The sequence below is a fragment of the Spermophilus citellus genome, assembly GCF_964194105.1.
Source record: "Spermophilus citellus genome assembly, chromosome: 14".
NCBI lineage: Eukaryota > Metazoa > Chordata > Mammalia > Rodentia > Sciuridae > Spermophilus > Spermophilus citellus.
Genome location: NC_138194.1, coordinates 85,458,063 through 85,471,898, shown reverse-complemented (window position 1 = coordinate 85,471,898; position 13,836 = coordinate 85,458,063). Strand labels below are relative to the sequence as shown.

Here is a 13,836-nt window from a genome sequence, read left to right as displayed (position 1 = left end):
GTAGAGATGGAAACTTAAAGTTCAATTAATAGTGAAAGTATTAAAAATTACATTATGACTTAAGCCAAGCAATTCAATATGAGGGCATGAGTAAATTAATTCAGAGTAATTTATTCTCATGTTCTGTTTTTCTAAATGTAGTCCTTGTATGACTTGCATCAGAATAACCTATTGTTCCATTCTTGTCTGGCCCCTAAGCACCCCTTTCTCCTCCCCCACCCCGCAGACCATGGAATCAGAATCTCAGGGAACAGGGCATAAACAACATTTCAAACAAACCCCAGGGTGGCTGTTATGCCTAATAAAGATTGAGAACCACGGAGTGATTTTTAGGGGCTGAGGCTGATTGATGAAAGATGTATTTAGAGTTCTAGGTTTCCTTCTGCCAGGGGGCAGTGTTCTCTGAAACGTGGCTAGGTGAATAAACCAAGCTGGAAGTTTGGTTTATTCTCGCATACTCTTTCTTGTTTCCTGAGCCAGCCATGTGTCAATTTCTACCAAAATCTTAGACACCACAGCAGGTGAACTTTCTTAATTGGGGTTTCTTATAAAAGAAGGTTTTGAACTATATTCCAGTCATTTTGGTGGAATTTCTTAACTTACTTTGCATTCCCAGGCTTTTTTTTTCTCAGCTTTGCATAATGAGGGGGTAATGGGATTGTGTAGTTGATTTGGTGCCCAACAGAGGGACTTTGGCCATCTTCCTGGAAGTGGATTTATAATGATAATCTTTTTAGTAAAGTTCTGTTTATCAATACCTAGGTGGTGATGATGATGGTGATGATGTATGTGTGTGAAAAATTTCCTGACGCTCCATGACCCGGTAGAAGATAAAGTGAATTTAGCAGAATAGTTAGCAGCAGGAGCGACTAAGCTCACTTCTTTTGGAAATGGTACCAAGTGGTGTGCAGAAGTCAACTATGCCTAAACTTGGCTTTTATACTTACCAGCTTTTCTCTCCCATACGGCTAGTCATCCTGTCTAAAATACAATGAAATTATGGCTGATGTTCTGCTTCCGAACTCCGTTTTTTTTTTTTTTTTCCCCAAGGACAAGAGTCATTGTCCCCATGCTGGGTTTCTGCAATCAAATGTCAGACAGAGGCTCAAGTTGTTGGACTCTGGCGAAGCCTGGAGAGGCTGGAGAGTAGAGGGTGCTTGATTTTTAGAACATGGGGAGCACTGTAGCATACAATGAAATAACAGGATGGCCTTGATGTTCTCCTTTTTGGTTGATAGTTTCCCCCTAAAATGACGGGCTTGCATCTTGAAATTTAACATAAATAGTAGAAAAATATTACATGGGGTTAACATCTTTTATAAGCCTCGCTAAATACCCAACTGTAAATCAGTTCAGTATGGCAGACAGACTAAAGCAAGAGACTTACATAGAAAAATTCATAAGCCTGACATCTCTTTTAAGAGGGCAAACTGAAAGAATTCTAGAAAGGCAACTTAAAGTTTGGCAGTGTATTCTCAATTAGCTGTTACTAAACTCTAGAATTTATAATGAAACCCAGGCCTACTATACAATCCACTATAAACAAGTCCTTGCTTTTGTGCTATCATGTTTTATTTGCACAGAGGCTCTGCTCCGTTAGTAATTGGTTGAGCTGTGAGTCCCTGTTTGTTTACGTATGTGCATATGTACTGTGCTAGAAAAGACAGTCCCTGGGCCTGGCCGGAAAAGCCACAAACAAACCTCCCCTCATTTGAATCTTAAAGGCACACAATATTTAAACAACTTTCAGATTTAGAGGCCTCAATTTCTCCTCTAAATGTGCTGTGATTTCCAAAGTGCTCAGTAAAGGAACTTTTACACTCACAAGAGCCTCAGAGGACACTAGAGTGTCCTAGATGGGAGCTAGATGATAACTGAAGAGAAAAATAACTAGAAAAACAATTCTTGAAATCTAAATTCTTGCTGCCATTGAGATTTCCATCCTCAATTCACTTGCTAATAAAGCTTACCCTCCCTTTCCTCTCCACCTCTTCTTTCTGCTCCTTACCTCCCAAATGCCTCAAAGCCAGCTGACTTTTGGCAGGAATGGCCAGAGCCTGGAGTTATTTTGTCTTTCCTCACTGGGCAGGAGGACTGCACGCTGCTTAGCTGGCATTCTCAGTATTTTGATAAAAGTTACTTCTCTAAAATATAACAATGACATGGGGAAAAGAATGCTGTCTCTTGTGCTAGTTGCAATTTCGGGAGATTTCATCCTGAGAAATATCAGAGTCATCAGAAGTAGCAGAGAATGTCGTAATAGGGACAGGGTCTTTCAAACTGCCAGCAAATAAATAAATGGAAAAGACAGGGAGAGTTATTATGCTTACAAATGGTAAAACTTTCCTTCTAAAAAAAAAAAAAAAGGAAAGAAAAGAAAAATAAAGCCGGGGTTGACAACACTGAATAACTACATTGTAAACCTTAAAAGCTTGAAGCTGGTAGAAAGCTCTGTGCGGCTCTGTTTCATTTTTATCGGATGAAATACATTTGGTTTCTTTTTGACAAACCATGTTTTTGTGAGGGAAGGAAAACGAACGTGCGCTGTTATTGGCCACAGCTACATAAGAAATCTTCACGTTGCCAGAGGATACCACATGAAAGGGTTTGTGTTAGGGGAGGGACTGATAAGGGGGTGGGGACAAGGAGGATGATGCTTTAAGCCTCTTGTGCTCAGAGCTGCAATTTGAACAAACCGTGATGAAATCAAGCTCTGGACAAATCAGATGAGCCTGTCAACTTCCCAGGTGGGATTGCTTGTAGTTAATAGACTGAACGCGGAGCCCCGGAGCAGGGCATTCCATGTAGGCAGAGAACACGCTGCAGAAAGCTTTCCAAGAATCCTGACATGGCAAGAAGAGGCTCCTTCCAGTCTTACCAGGTAGGAGAAGGATGGAACCACAGGGGAAAAGGCTTGCTCCTCAGAACCAGTTCCTTTTGAATCTGAGTGTTTCTGTTTGTTGTTCAGATTGAGACAGCACCTTAGGATGCATTTTGGAAGTTGTAGGATTGGGGATGTTGCAGGGACTGGAATTGCTTCATGTAATTTGATTTAGTCCTGTCTAGCTGTCTTTGACAACTCAGTCTCTCTATTCCTTTAGGTAATATCCTTGTTCACTTTTGCTGTTGGTGTCAATATCTGCTGTGGATTCACGGCAAGTCGAATTAAGAGGGCAGAAGGATGGGATGAAGGCCCTCTGACAGGTAAGAGTAACAACTATTTGCATTTCAGTTCTTTTAAAAATATTATTCACTAGTTATCAACATAAAGTCCTTAAGAAATTCATCTTTAAGGTAATCTTGCAGGATAACTAATTTAGTCCTAGATTCCTCTGGGATGAAACCAGCTGTATATATAAATTCAGGTGAAAAAAATGTGGTTTTATTTAGAGCACATTGATGGTGGCTTCATAACAACTGTACCTTTAAGTCTGTGTACTTTGAAATTTATAAATGTTGAGATAAAATTAAAACATTTTTTCATAGCCAAGGCAAAAGCAGATGTGGTGAGAGAACAGGTGTTGGGTTAGGACTGGAGATATACAAATGCAATTTGTTGTCATGCGATGTAAAATAGAGTGTTTGCTACCAGATAATTCTGATCCAGGAAAAAGAGGAGTGAAAGTAAAAAAGGCAGTGATCTGTCTCTATGAAACTCTAGAGATTTAAAATTTTAAGATCAAGATTTACCCCAAACAGGAAAAACATAAGACAGAGGAGGTACTTCAAAGAGCTTATGGGATGGATTTTTCTCATTATGTTTTTTCTTTTGCATAAGGAAAGGTGAGTTTTAAAAGTGTACCCTGACTTAGCTAATCGAACCAAAGTGAAAGAGTTTCCTTTTACAATATGCTGAACCATCAGCGGAGTGGGAATTCTCATGAAGGAGCTCCTTGTGCAGCCGGAGGGGGCTTAACTGACCAGGTCTTAAGCAATGAGTTGGTTAATTTCCTGGAAATTGGAGCCGCTGATAGTTTTAGAAATAAAAATTACATTTGAAGTAATGGGTACTCTAGGGGGCAATATTTTCTTGACTTTTTCTGAGATCCCAGAGTGTTTGTCTGTCTTTCTGTAAATTTTGTGTTTCTCTGTATTTCTTGATCTGACCACAGTGAAAGATTCTCACCTGTCTCTGTTTAGCCAGCATGAACTTTATTATTAATCAAGTTGTGATACATGCCTTGATGGAATACTAAATCTTCCTTACATCAAGTAAGTTGCTTTTGAGTCATGCCAGAAGGTTGAAAGAATAATATTAGCAGTGGGTTAGTGAATTGAAGTGGGGTGTGGTTTGGGCCAAGACTGAGAAAATAGATCATAAAAATTGCAGCCTCAGGAAGCCAAATGGACAGAAGGAGCTGTCTTCTGTTGGGGAGGGAGGTGAAGGGTCTCTGGGCTAGAAGAGAATGCTGTTTTTTATTGGTAGCAAATGCTCTCTTCAAAGGCCTCTTCCAGTGCCACTAACAGCCAGGGGGATCCAACCCCTAGTAAGGTCACGTGGACCAGCTTGCAACTTGACAGCAAACAGCTGGTTCTTTCCAATGCATTCAAAATGGGACTTTCTTGCTGTTGTTTCCTCTTCATATATTACTTTTGGTTAAAACTGATGTTGAGTAATTAAATGCTGGTTCCTTAATACATGTATAAAATCAAGATATCCATTATTTTTGAAGTTGACTCTTTTGGGAGATAGTCTTAAAAGTCTTAGACTGGTACTCTCTGTTCATATAGTAGGCAGTGAGGTCTTGGGCAAGTCATGTGTGAAGTCTCTTCCCTAGCTGCCCACTGAGAAGCTGACCTGGGTGATCTCTAATTTCCTTCTGGATTAAAAAAAAAAAAAAAATCCTGATTTCCATCTTGCTTTCTTGTCCCTTAGGCTTGAGTGTTCTCCACTAGAAAATGTGGAAAACGTAGGTCGGCTTTAGTAATCTTCAAAAATACTTTGCATATGTTAAATTATTTCCAAATGTTATAAGAAACAACTAAAAGAACTAACAAATCCATGTTACTTTTGGAAAAGTAGTATGGTCTACTTTATAATCTATAAATTATATAATTTTAAATACATTACAAAACATTTGATTATTAAATAATTTAAATTACTGATTGTTTCAGGCTTTATGATAGCATCTAAAATAATTTATTAGTTAAACTTCCACCTATGAGTGAGAAGTTTTGTCTTAGGGTACAATACAATTTAAGTCTGAGTTGAAGTGTTTTGTTATGTCTGCACACTTTTTATTTTTAATTTTTCTTCTGATGTAGCTTACCTACTGTTTAGATGCTGTGGTTGATTCCTCCAAAGAAAAGACCAAAGATGTACTTTGGAAACTGGGTGAAAGCATAGTGCAGAGTTTTTATGTCTTTTTAAATGCTATATGTGCCTAGAAGGGACATTTTTCAAATGATATATGTGATTGATCATTCTGTTAGTAAAGCCTTCACATTAGAAAACACTGGGTAAATTTTATATGTGGATTAAGATAAGACACCAGGAGGGAAAGAACTCCTGCTTTCCCATTTTCAAAAAATCCTTTTGGATTCCAAAGAAATCCTACAAAGCTTAGTGTTTTAAGTTTTTTTTTTTTTTTTTTTTTTTTTAACAAACACAAGGAACACAAAAGGTATTCATATATGGCCAGCTCTGGACTGATTAAAGCAAGATCCACTGTTCAAAAGCATGCAGCCTCTTGTTTTTTATGCAACAACAGTGGAGAATGTTCTACACACATGTAGATCCTTACTGTTGTACTATGGACTGAAGCATTGGTTTCAAGGTTGTGGCAGAGTAAACAAACTTATAATTAATTAACTAGCATACTTGTTAGCTGGATTTATTGTTAGGAACTAGTGATCTATTGGAAGTAAGGGTGGAATAAGATTTATTTTACCAGACACGTAAAGACTTATTAGAAGGTATAAAATGAGCAGAGCAAATTATAATTCTTTTGAGTAAAAGGGCCCTCAGGTAAGCAAGATGGCAGGTATCAATTTTCAAAGAAAATGTGAGTAACAACTGCAATCCAATTTGACATCTTTGTCCTGAACATCTAATGCAGATCCCTTGATTTGGTTTTAAAAAGACTGCAAGAGAATTTATGTGTGCACAGGTGTTCATGTTCTCATGTACACCTGTATGTGTGTGGGATTATGATGGTACGGGGGAGTCTACTTTATTGAAGCTTATGACATACATATTCTTTTAGTTCCCAGGTGGAAATGGAATATCCACCTGTATATTTGAAATATATGCAACTTAATACTTGAAAGACAAAAGGAAACTTGTGAGCTCATGAATACCTGGCTAATAGAAACCTGAAAGCTCAATCCAATTTATTATCCTTTTCATTGGTTTAACAAGAAACTTTGAAAATATACAACTGAAATTTGTGGATAAATATGAAATGTAAAGTATCAAAAATAATTTTATGAGTAAAAACTTTTTTTTTTGTGAATCACAGAGAAAATAGAAATGGTATTAGGGGTGAGAAGGATCATTTTCTATTGAAAATTTTAGAAGTCTTATTAAAATAGGATGATACATTGAATTTATCTTCACTTGTAAGGCCAGTTTCTACATGTATTCCTAGGGCTAATAAAACCATGATTTAAGGTGACAGTGTTTCATTGTTTCTAGCAGATTTGCAAATCATTCAGATTCATGCTACTCCTTATCTTTAAGGCTCTCTGAATAGGTTAGACATTTAATTAAGTTTTTAACTTTTGATTTAAATCACAAAGAAATCTATTTTCTTGTAGTTTGTGAGGCCTTCCATAGGAGGACATTTTATTGATAAATTCTTTGAAAGTACAGGTGTTTGAAAACACCTATTTATATTATTCCAGGTGGACCTATTTATATTTAAAAAAAGAAGAAAAAAACCTTATGAAATCTGGCCTAGCAGCTCTGAAGATGAGGAAACAGTGATACCCATGAGTGGGTATTTATAGAAAGTGATGTTAGGAAGCAGAGAGGTGGAGAGCAGGCCTGTATATAGAGCTGCTTGCTAAAGGGTGAAGTCAGAACCATCAGAAAAATAAAAGCAACTTCAAAACAAGAAAGTATTACCTAAAAAGATGAATCAGATACTCCAGAAGAGGCATAAGACAGTATTAAATTCTAGAGCCGAGTGGAATCTTGAGTGGCATCCATGCTGCCCTTGGGGTTTCCCTGGGTTTACTTCAAGCAGGGCAACCCAGGGGAACCCTTTCTGTTTTAATGCTTTTGAGAAAAGGCACAGCCACAACTTGAAATCCAATTCAGGGCTTTCTTCTCACTTTCAGGAAACACCTGGGCTGAGAACCAGAATGAATGGGAGGGACAGATAGGGAGCCATGTCCCAAACTCTGAAAACAGGAGCAGCCTGTTAGAAGAAGTTTAAAAGAAAAAACCTTCCAACTTTGGGCTGGGCTTCATGTTTTCAATTTAAAGACTCTCTCCCTTATTGGTCATTACCCAAATTTGAAAATTTTCCTGTGTGGGAGAATTTTGAGGGAAATATGATGGGGTGCCCGGGATGGATTTACATTTTGATCACGACTCTTCTCATCAATTACGCTTTTTCCCAAGAGGTATACATTTTCATTATTTTTTTTCTGTATATCTATGGAATAAATGACACCAGAATTCTCCAGTCCTCTCTGTGTATGTGTACAGTGAGATGGGATATTCTAAAAAAAAGGTTTTTGATTTTTTTTTAAAGAGAGAGTGAGAGAGGAGAGAGAGAGAGAGAGAATTTTTAATATTTATTTATTTATTTTAGTTCTCGGCGGACACAACATCTTTGTTGGTATGTGGTGCTGAGGATCAAACCCGGGCCGCACGCATGCCAGGCGAGCGCACTACCGCTTGAGCCACATCCCCAGCCCCCCCCAAAAAAAGGTTTTTGAATGAAATAATAAATTATGATTTATATTGGTATTTCTTTAAGTCATGAAATTATACTTCTGTGAAAAATAAGGAGTGTATAGCACTGTTGGTATGCATATCATGTATATATTTAATTTTAAAATCCAATGTCCTTTTGAAAAAATAACAAAATATATTTGTAAGGTTCTATAACATTTGTTACTCATGATTCCAGGACTGATTTTATCATCGAAGTAAAATAACATCATTTAAATATATGATTTTAAAGGCAGCAATGTAATTTGAATTACATAAAAATATTGGCAAGTGCCTCCTAAGATCTAATTTGAAGGCCCTATCACACTTACTACGTATTTCTAACTTAATAATACTTCTGAGTACTTTTTGTTTGCTTGCTATTTAGAGTTTGTCTTCTTTTTTAGTTTCAAGCTTTTGTGGGGATCTCAGGAAAATCATGGGAGGCCACAAGTTCATGGTTCCTTGATTTAGGTCAAGTAAAGGGGGGTTTGGAATTTAAAACTCAGATGTATAATCAACTAATCTTTCCACATTTGGTGTTGAATCGGGCACAATAAAAAGAAAAGTCCCCAAAACCTGTTCTCTGGTGTAGGAAGAAAGACATGGATCCTGGGCCAGGAATTCAACAAACAAACAAACACACAAATAAATAAATAAAAGCAAGCTAGAATGAAGAGGATGAGATACAGAATTCCTAGAAAATGAATAGGGCCCAAAACTTGTCATGAAACAGGTAGCCAAGATGCATCAGGACCTGGACAGGCAAAGCGAACATTCTCCCACTCTCTGCTGTTCTCTTTTACTGAAAAAGCAATGGCAGCTCAAATTTCTTAGGGTTAGAAGAGGCTTTGTATGGCTCAAACTATCTTTGCATTTTTCTGCCCCTGTGATTCCTGTCAGCCCAGAGCGAATTTGGGCATAGATATCCCCTAATCCACACAGGCTCAGGAATTCACTCCTGTTTGAAGCTGTCGATAACACAATCTTGGGTAGAGTATTTTTTATGAGATGTATCTTTGCTTTATGAATGTAAATGCAGCTCTAACAAAGCTGTCTTCAGTCTAAAGCTTGGTCAGGAGGGCTGTGATAAGGGTCAACCCTTGAGCGAGAGTCATTTACATTGAAAAACAAAGCAAAGCACAAAGTGAAAGAATGATTACTAGTAAAAATCATTTTGGTACTAGGCATGAAAAAAAAGCACAAAATGATGAAGCATTTGCAACAGATTTTGTTTGTTTGTTTGTACTAGGGATTGAGCCTAGGGGTGCTTAGCCATTGAGCCACATCCCAAGTCCTTTTTAAGATATTATATTTAGAGACATGGTTTTGCTGAGTTGCTTAGGGCCTTGCTAAATTGCGGAGGCTGGCTTTGAACTTATGATATTCCTGTCTCAGCCCCCTGAGCTGCTGGGATTACAGGTGTGCACCACTACTCCTGGCCTATACGGATATTTTGAAAGTAAAAAAGATATAGGGAATAGATTAAGATAAGGAGAATATGCCGGGCATAAGTGCAGGAAAATTTCAAATGCTTTCTGGGACCCCTAAAGGAGACAAGGCAGGTAAAAAAAACAAAAACAAACAAAAACAAACAAACAAAAAACCCACCTGTGAATGACATGCCTGTAGGCCTCCTCCTCTCTCAGCAGAGCTGAGCAGGCTTCTGTATGCAGCTCATTGGAGTGAGAACTGCTCACCATTTATTAGCTACTAATGCAGTGATTCTATCTAACCACGAGCCTTAAAAAAGGAATATTCAACTATAAGTTTTTCCTTATCTTTATTTTTACTATAGGACCATCTTTTCTTTTTTTTCCCTTTTCAATTCCTTCTCCTTGCCATGGTTTCCTGTGGTTCAGCATACACTGTTCTTAGGTTGGCCAAAGTCAATAGAAGAAATGTAGTTTTTAGACCAGAGGTAAGGCACTGCAGTGGAAACTGACATTATTTCCTAAGCTGAACTGATGTGGTTTGTATGTATTTCAACATCACAAAATCAACCATGCGAAAGCATTTCACATTTCATGGTCTAGTGAATCTGTTTGCTTTAGTTCAACTGATCTGATGCCATAAAGGTTAGCATTGGGTGATGCTGATTATAAAGAAGACAAAGGACTCAGGGATGAGCAGGATGTTCAAATACATGTTGTGGATGAACTGGGAAATGTCACTTAACATCTTTTCTCCTGTTCTTCACTTTTTCTTGATTTTTAAAAGTGATACATGTGGATTATTAAAAAAATGAAATTCATAAACATGGAAATAAAATTACAAATAGCATGTTATAAATAATATTTGTTAATGTATTTACATGTACTATATATTGTATGACATGTTTTATACACACACATGCATATATACATATGTGATATAAGAAGAAAGTAATCAAGCGATTAAAAAAACAGAGAACTACCCACAAATTTGTAAACCGTCAGTAAATTCAAATTACAGAAATTAATTTTCTCAGTCATTTTCCAGAAATATAATTCCTATAAACAGTTTCTTACAGGGAGGAAAAAGGTTAATTCACACCTGCACATTTTCTTAATCCCTTTACTCTCAGTCTCTCTCTCCCTCTCTGTCTCCCCTCTCCAGCTCTGACTCTGTTATTTCCATCCTTATCTCTTGTCCTTAATGCTCTCTTTATCTCTCTTTTTTAGCACAAAATCTAATACATAATCCTTAATACTGTAACACTATTATGTACTTTTGTTCTTTTTTTTTTTGGTAATGGGGATTGCACTCAGGGGCACTAGAACTCTGAGCCATATCCCCAGCCCTAGATTGTATTTTCTTTCTTTCTTTCTTTTTTTTTTTTAAGAGACAGGGTCTCACTGAGTTGCATAGCACCTTGCTTTTGCTGAGGCTGGCTTTGAATTCAAGATCCTTCTTCCTCAGCCTCCTGAGCCACTGGGATTACAGGCGTGTGCCACCTTGCCTGGCTACTGTGTTCTTTTTTATTTGTTCTTTTCAGATATACACAACGATACAATATATTTTGACATATTATACACACATGGAGTATAACTTATTCTAATTAGGATCCCACTCTTGTGGTTGTACATGATGTGGAGTGTCACTGGTTGCGTATTTATAAAGGACCATAGGAAAGTTAGGTCTAATTCATTCTGTCTTTCCTATTCCCATCCCCACTCCCTTCCCTTCATTCCCCTTTTCTATTCCAATGAACTTCTATTCTCCTACCCCCACCCCTTATTGTGTGTTAGCGTCCACGTATCAGAGAGAACATTTGACCTTTGTTTTGGGGGAGGGGGTTGGCTTATTTCACTTAGCATGATCATCTCCAGTTCCAGCCATTTACTGGTACTTTGTTCTTTTAAAAAAAAAATTGTTTATATGTTTTGTGGATTTTTCATTAGCCTATACAGATCTGACTCACTCTTCTAAGGGCAAGCAACATTCCACTTATAAATATAGGGATTCTTTCTTTCTTGATGGATAAAGTACCTTTGGTTGACTTCAGGGACCCTTCCTCCTTCACATTTAAAAAAAAAAAAAAAACAGTGAATAATGGTCATTTTTTTTGTGTGTGTGTGCATGTATTTTGGAGAACTTTTGCAATTATATATGAGAGGTAATGAAATTTCTGGAAGAGTCATGCATGTTTTAAAATGTTGATAGATGTTTCTAAATTGTATTCTATTTTACAAAAATTTGCATTCTTAGAAACAGTTATCAGTTTATATTTATATTCACCATAAATTAGTTATCTTATTAACTGGGGTGAGGGTCCAGTCACACTTACTGATTAATCCTTTTCTCTTTCTCTGGTTTTAAATGTCATTTTATTATACAATATATTCTCATATATTTAGCATTTATATATGGTTCCTATTCCTGGGACCATATATAACACTGATGTACTTATTTTCTAGTACCAAGCTATTTTAATTATTTAACTTCAGTATATACTTTTCTGTCTAGTTACCAAATTACATACATCTTTTTTATCCTCTCAAGTTTCAAGAACTGTAGATATATTTATTGTGATTGCATTGAACCTTTAGGGATATATAGGAAAAATTAATATTTTCATAATATTTTTACATCTAAGGTGGTATGAAGTTTGATGGAATTAGACTTTTTGAAATGTCTTTTTGTAAAGTTTTAAAGTATTCTTTATGTAGGTTCTATACATGTTATTAAATTTGTTCCTAGACATTTTATCTTTTAGGTACTACAGTGAATAAAATTACTGCTTAATTTTTAAACTTACATTTCCTGTAAATTATGAATTTGTGAAATTTTCATCTCATGGAATTCTTTCTTTTCCCCAAATTTAGATGACTTGAGGTTTCTCGGACTATAATTTTATCACATGAGCATAATGATAAGAGGGTTTGTTCTTGACAAGATGAGATTGTGGAGTTTGTGTTTGTATAACACTGGCTATGACATAGATTTTTGGTTAGAAGAGATAGTAAAAGTCTTCTTCTATTCCATCACATATATTCAGACTGTCTTCAGAATATTTGAGCTTAATTTTTCTTAAAAAAAAGCAATGCATTATTAAATAGGGAAACAAATTCTTATTTCTACTGGGGAAGTAACCTGACACATTTGTAATAATAAATAATAATGAAACCAATAGCTAACATTTTACTTTTTCTATGTGTTTGATACCCTGATAAATGTTTTCCTTTGGTTGTTTAACTCTCATTTGCATGGCTTCCCAGGGCCATTCTTCCAGTGTCATGACCCTCTTCCTAAATCATTGCCTTTACCTCTTGATCCTTGCAGTGCTATCGGACTCCCCTTGGACCAACACCTCTGGATCTTGCAAGGGAAGATGTTTTGAACTTCAAGAGGTTGGACCTCCTGATTGTCGGTGTGACAACTTGTGTAAGAGTTATAGCAGTTGCTGTCATGATTTTGATGAGCTCTGTTTGAAGACAGGTATGTCACTTTGGTGTCCTCTCTCTTTCCAGTAGATGACCTAGAGGCTCTGTGATGTTGGATACCCTGGAGTTGCCCCCTGCTTTGGCCTGTCTGAACTATGGATTTCAGTTTTGTTTCTTGAATGACTGTTGGTCGTGTAATGAACACGTCCTATGTGAATGACTTGTTCCCACACTAGGCCTTCACAGTAGCCATCATACGCTAGTTTTAAAAGTGTTTATGTATAGGTTTTGGTTCATAGTCACCATTTCTGCCTTTTCTTGCAAATTCCTGTGTTCATTGCCATTGTACATGGGCCCAAAATGTGCACATCCTTAAAGTTTTAGGTTCAAAAAAAATTTTTTTTGTTTACCAGCCCTATTTTTAACATTTGTTTTCTTTCATCTTATGTAGTGACTGCTGGTCTGCCCTGATATCGTTCCCTATTTTCTGTACAAATGGAAATTGATTATGGAATTCTATTTGGGGTCTTGTGCTCTGGGTAGCTTCAAATCTTCCTCTAAGATTTCCTGGTTTACTTTGTATTTCTCACATGGTGGAACAGTCATTAGAATATACAGGCTCTCAGATGAGTGCACATTAGTTGAGGAAAAACACCTTTGGGGACTTTTTCTATCATACTTGTTCTGTTTTCAAAAATAAACATTTCAGATGGACTTTTAAGATACTTTATGAGGTCACCATCATGCCTCCAGGCAAAGCCTAAGAAAGACAGTGGCCAACCCTGTTCTTATCACCCCTAGAAGGGGATTCCACAGCTCCCTTGATCAGTTATTACTTATTTTCAGACTTTTATGCATGGATGATTCTTTAAAAAGTCTAAAAAATCTCTGTTATTAATTATGTTTTCAGTGGTATTGTTAGAAATAGAGACACCATTCCCTTTTACTTAAGCCATACATAGCCCCTTGGTTTACATGAAAATCAACATCAACTCCCTTACTCATTCTGATTTTTGCCCCTCAGCCCCTGCAAAATAAGAAGAGTTTCATTTTAGACTCATTCTTTTCATAATACATTTCCAAGAA

General features: G+C 36.8%; 1 protein-coding gene across 1 annotated transcript in view; it reads left to right on the top strand.

Annotated features, from left to right (window-relative positions):
* The window catches only part of ENPP2 (ectonucleotide pyrophosphatase/phosphodiesterase 2), a 115,589-nt gene that overhangs the window by 38,101 nt on the left and 63,652 nt on the right, over nucleotides 1-13,836 (top strand). The window contains 2 exon segments of the mRNA XM_081266480.1: nucleotides 3,102-3,204; nucleotides 12,650-12,805. Coding sequence (XP_081122606.1) covers nucleotides 3,102-3,204; nucleotides 12,650-12,805 — 259 coding nt within the window.